We start from the raw sequence: 1,671 nt of genomic DNA on the forward strand, positions 1-1,671 counted from the left end.
CAACTTGTAATAACAAGGTTCAGGATATAGAGGAAGGAACAACTTGTAATAACAAGGTTCAGGATATAGAGGAAGGAACAACTTGTAATAACAAGGTTCGTGATACAGAGGAAGGAACAACTTGTAATAACAAGGTTCGGGATATAGAGGAAGGAAATTGTGCATACTTTTTTACAAAATATGTAATTGTGTAATCACAAAAATAAAAATACATTTCTGTTTTTTAAGTAAGAAAGATGGCTGATCCTGCCACTAAATTACTGTATATTTCTAAATTTTATGCACAAGTGAATTTTAAAATGCAAGTTGAATAACAATTACGACGTAAGTAGTTTCAGTTTTTATACAATTTTATACAGAAAATATGAAGTTGAACTAATCTCGAAAGTCATACTAAAATAAAATTATTCTTCCTCCCTTTCCAAAACGTTTAAGGTAAAGTTTTATTTGCTAACTTCCAGACTTTTCTAATCAGAAGCAGATCTTAATTTTGTGTAAATAGGGCAACCAGAAAGCTATAATAAACAAAATTTATATTTGGCCTTATATCTTTGTTCTGATACAATTCTAAAACAGATGACTGGGAGTGGGCCAGAATAAGTGGTACTAATACTGTAGTCTGAAAGAATGCATGTAGAACTAGAACAAGTGGTACTAATACTGTAGCCTGAAAGAATGCATGCAGAACTAGAACAAGTGGTACTAATACTGTAGTCTGAAAGAATGCATGTAGAACTAGAACAAGTGGTACTAATACTGTAGTCTGAAAGAAAGCATGTAGAACTAGAACAAGTGGTACTAATACTGTAGCCTGAAAGAATGCATGCAGAACTAGAACAAGTGGTACTAATACTGTAGTCTGAAAGAATGCATGTAGAACTAGAACAAGTGGTACTAATACTGTAGTCTGAAAGAATGCATGCAGAACTAGAACATGTGGTACTAGTACTGTAGTCTGAAAGAATGCATGCAGAACTAGAACAAGTGGTACTAATACTGTAGTCTGAAAGAAAGCATGTAGAACTAGAACAAGTGGTACTAATACTGTAGCCTGAAATAATGCATGTAGAACTAGAACAAGTGGTACTAATACTGTAGTCTGAAAGATCACATGTTGAATCAGAACAAGTGGTACTAATACTGTAGCCTGAAAGAACGCATGTAGAACTAGAACAAGTGGTACTAATACTGTAGTCTGAAAGATCACATGTAGAACTAGAACAAGTGGTACTAATACTGCAATCTGGAAGAATGTGTGTAGAACTAGAACAAGTGGTACTAATACTACAGTCTGAAAGATCACATGTAGAACTAGAACAAGTGGTACTAATACTGTAGCCTGAAAGAACGTTTGTAGAACTAGAACAAGTGGTACTAATACTGTAGGCTGAAAGAACGTGTGTAGAACTAGAACAAGTGGTACTAATACTGTAGCCTGAAAGATCACATGTAGAACTAGAACAAGTGGTACTGATACTACAGTCTGAAAGATCACATGTAGAACTAGAACAAGTGGTACTAATACTACAGTCTGAAAGATCACATGTAGAACTAGAACAAGTGGTACTAATACTACAGTCTGAAAGATCACATGTAGAACTAGAACAAGTGGTACTAGTACTGCAGTCTGAAAGCAGTACTAGTACCACTTAAAAAGTGGTACTTTTAGAA

The 1,671-nt window shown here is 34.5% G+C and overlaps 2 protein-coding genes across 3 annotated transcripts in view; both read left to right on the top strand.

Annotated features, from left to right (window-relative positions):
- The window catches only part of LOC106473646 (mediator of RNA polymerase II transcription subunit 7-like), a 6,334-nt gene extending 6,107 nt beyond the window's left edge, over positions 1–227 (top strand). For both annotated transcript variants that reach the window (XM_022402050.1, XM_013934327.2), the window contains exon 3: positions 18–227. The gene's annotated coding sequence lies outside the window, so the exon portion shown is untranslated. The remainder of the gene's footprint in view (positions 1–17) is intronic.
- The window catches only part of LOC111089474, a 2,543-nt gene extending 2,316 nt beyond the window's left edge, over positions 1–227 (top strand). The window contains exon 3 of the mRNA XM_022402051.1: positions 1–227. Coding sequence (XP_022257759.1) covers positions 1–194 — 194 coding nt within the window. The 3' untranslated portion in view covers positions 195–227.
- Positions 228–1,671: the final 1,444 nt, after the last annotated feature.

Source organism: Limulus polyphemus, unplaced genomic scaffold (assembly GCF_000517525.1).
Source record: "Limulus polyphemus unplaced genomic scaffold, Limulus_polyphemus-2.1.2 Scaffold6365, whole genome shotgun sequence".
Classification (NCBI taxonomy): domain Eukaryota; kingdom Metazoa; phylum Arthropoda; class Merostomata; order Xiphosura; family Limulidae; genus Limulus; species Limulus polyphemus.